Genomic DNA, 2,833 nt, shown 5'->3' with positions numbered 1-2,833 from the left:
TATTGGAAAACAATACAACTTATTTATGGAATGACTCCAGTCTTTTTCTCGTATATTTTTGTTATAATTTTGTAGGCCGGGACTTAAACTTAAAGCAATTATTGATTGAAAAATAAAAAGATCTTCACATTAGTTATTTAATTAGCTTGTAAGTTGCTAAATAAATAAACAAAATTCCAACCTTTTAAAAAATTAGCTTATTACGTTTAAAAAAAATACAGCTTCATTTGATTTTCTACAGTGGAAACAAATATTTTAAAATAAAGATTTTTTGAAACATAAAAAATAAATATGTTTAAAATCTTGTTCTCATTGTGTGTTTCAAGAGTTTCTAAAATAGAAACGCGCTTCAGATGGAGTATCAATGTATCTTACCTAAAAAAGTAATTAGGTTAGATCAAAGTTGTCTTGTACTCCTTTATGGTAATCATGTTAAGAATTTTCAGTACTCGTGGTTTACCTATTTGATGTTTTTATTGAATGCATGTAGCTTAGGAAAAAAAATGATTGACTTACCTCTATTTGATAATTTGTGTTAATAATTTACAAGAGAAAACTGTTGGGATATACTTAAAAATGAGTTAATTTCTTTATTTGTCGATAAACAAAGAAAAAAAAATTTAACATTTAACTTTTTAATATGAAGTTTAAGTTATACTACGTACTCTTTTTGTCAAAAATGAGTTGTTTAATAAGCTGTACTATTTAATATTTTTACTGCATTTGATGAATATGCATTTAACCTTTGTCCGCAAACAGTTTAACATAACAATAATGATTAAAGAGATATTTTATTTTCTTTGTCAAAAAATACAAGCTTGCATTATTAGTTATTTCACTGTTATTAGTCAATCAAAAAATTAAATGAGAAAATATATATATCAGTGACTACATTCAGCAGCCCACTCTTTACTACAATGACTACGATACCCCCTCCTCTCCTTCTTTTTCCTCTCCACCATCTTCCCTTATCAACTCAAGACCCATAAAGTTCAAGACTCAAGACTCATAAAGTTCCTCTCATATTCATCATAACCTAAAACCAAAACCTCAAAGAGTTAATAAAACCTAAATTATACATCAGATCTTGATATCATGGATCCTATCCACGGCTTTATGAGCACATCAAACATCTCACACAACACAAACCTTATGATCGCCGCCGCAGCAGCCACCACTACCACTACCTCCTCCTCCTCGTCTTCCTCTGGCGGCTCCGCGACGAACCAACTGAGTAGGTACGAGAATCAGAAGAGAAGAGACTGGAACACTTTCGGACAATATCTACGGAACCACCGTCCACCACTTTCTCTCTCCCGTTGCAGTGGTGCTCATGTTCTTGAGTTCCTCAGGTACCTCGACCAATTCGGCAAGACCAAGGTATACATACATATGTAACGTATACACTTACGTATATGTATGTATCGCTCACATCAGTATACTAATTTGATATTATTCCACTGAAGATATAATCATATAGATCCACATTATGAAACCCTATTTGTCTAATTTGGGTTTCTTTTATTTGTATTATATTGTTCAATTGGATTCTTGTTGATAATTGTAGATGTTAATATGATTCTTTCAAAGAGCTGAGTCTAACTTATCTAGGTTTGTCTGATGATCTTAAACTTAGGCTTTATATATCACATATTTTTATCTATCACAGGACTAATTGTAAATCCTTTGTATATATGCAAAATGTTAACTCAATCATTATATACAACATGTAAACTATCTAGAGCACCTCAAATTTTAGTAATAGAATCGTCTTTTAGCATAAAAATAAAACAAAACATGTATACATGATATGCTTCTTCAATTGGTGGTTGTATATGTTTTAAAACGTTACATACTGAAACTGCTGATTTTAGACGCTAATTCGATCTTGTATCTCAAGGTTCACATGCAAATATGTCCTTTCTTTGGACACCCAAACCCACCAGCACCATGTACCTGCCCACTCAGACAAGCGTGGGGCAGCCTCGACGCACTCATTGGCCGGCTTCGAGCTGCTTTTGAAGAGAACGGTGGTTCACCAGAGACGAACCCTTTTGGTGCACGAGCTGTTCGACTCTACCTAAGGGAAGTTCGTGATTCGCAGGCTAAAGCGCGTGGGATCAGCTATGAAAAGAAGAAGCGGAAGCGACCTCCTCAGGCGCCACTACCACCGCCTCATCAGCCGGTGATTTCGAATAGTCCTAATTTGCAATAAGTCATATCAGTCAGATATGTTTCAGTCAACTACGTTTCCTTGCAACTTTATATAGTATTTGTCAATGACGAACATGCAGGAGTTGTCTAAAAAGCTGCATGCCCTTCTTCTTTATTTGGCCAGCTAAGAATTTTATATCTGTATTGAATAATTACGTACTTTTTCATTCAGTCTCGCATAAATGTGTATTTGTTATAAACCAAGGTCCGGTAGAAGTTCACATTCGAAGGTCCATACACTTACGTATTTGTATTTTCTAGTTCATATTGTATTAGGGTTTCATACTTATGTAATTCTCTATATAAAGGGCTATTTATTGTCTAATAAAGATACATACTTTTTATCTTATTTTCATAACACGTTATCAGCACGATAGCCTCTAGCCCTAAACCCTCACGAAATATTCTTCAACTCAGCCGAAAATCATCAAACCCTAAACACAAAGGAATCTGCCTCGGAACTTCAAAGATGTTGTTCTCTTAAACCGTGAGGACCCAGAAAACGATCAAGATATCAAATCGAAGCCCTCGCCGAGACGAATCCGTCAGTGCAAACCGCTTGTCGATCTGACCACCGACGCGCCCTCACGCACAGATACAGTGCGCGCCAATTTGATTT

At 35.0% G+C, this 2,833-nt stretch overlaps 1 protein-coding gene across 1 annotated transcript; it reads left to right on the top strand.

Moving 5' to 3' along the window:
* The first annotated feature begins 899 nt into the window (after window positions 1-899).
* LOC106421413 (protein LIGHT-DEPENDENT SHORT HYPOCOTYLS 4) lies at window positions 900-2,563 on the top strand. The gene is made up of 2 exons (XM_013862262.3): window positions 900-1,380; window positions 1,901-2,563. The coding sequence occupies exons 1-2, from the start codon at window positions 1,096-1,098 to the stop codon at window positions 2,213-2,215; spliced, it is 600 nt and encodes a 199-aa protein (XP_013717716.2). The 5' UTR covers window positions 900-1,095; the 3' UTR covers window positions 2,216-2,563.
* Window positions 2,564-2,833: the final 270 nt, after the last annotated feature.

This window comes from Brassica napus, chromosome C7, assembly GCF_020379485.1.
Source record: "Brassica napus cultivar Da-Ae chromosome C7, Da-Ae, whole genome shotgun sequence".
NCBI classification, from domain to species: Eukaryota; Viridiplantae; Streptophyta; class Magnoliopsida; order Brassicales; family Brassicaceae; genus Brassica; species Brassica napus.
This window is presented reverse-complemented; position numbering and strand designations above follow the sequence as displayed.

Coding starts and splice junctions, on each gene's coding strand:
- LOC106421413 (XM_013862262.3), top strand. CDS start 1,096: ATGGATCCTATCCACGGCTTTATGAGCACATCAAACATCTCACACAAC. Junction 1,381..1,900: donor ACCAATTCGGCAAGACCAAG/GTATACATACAT, acceptor TTGTATCTCAAG/GTTCACATGCAAATATGTCC.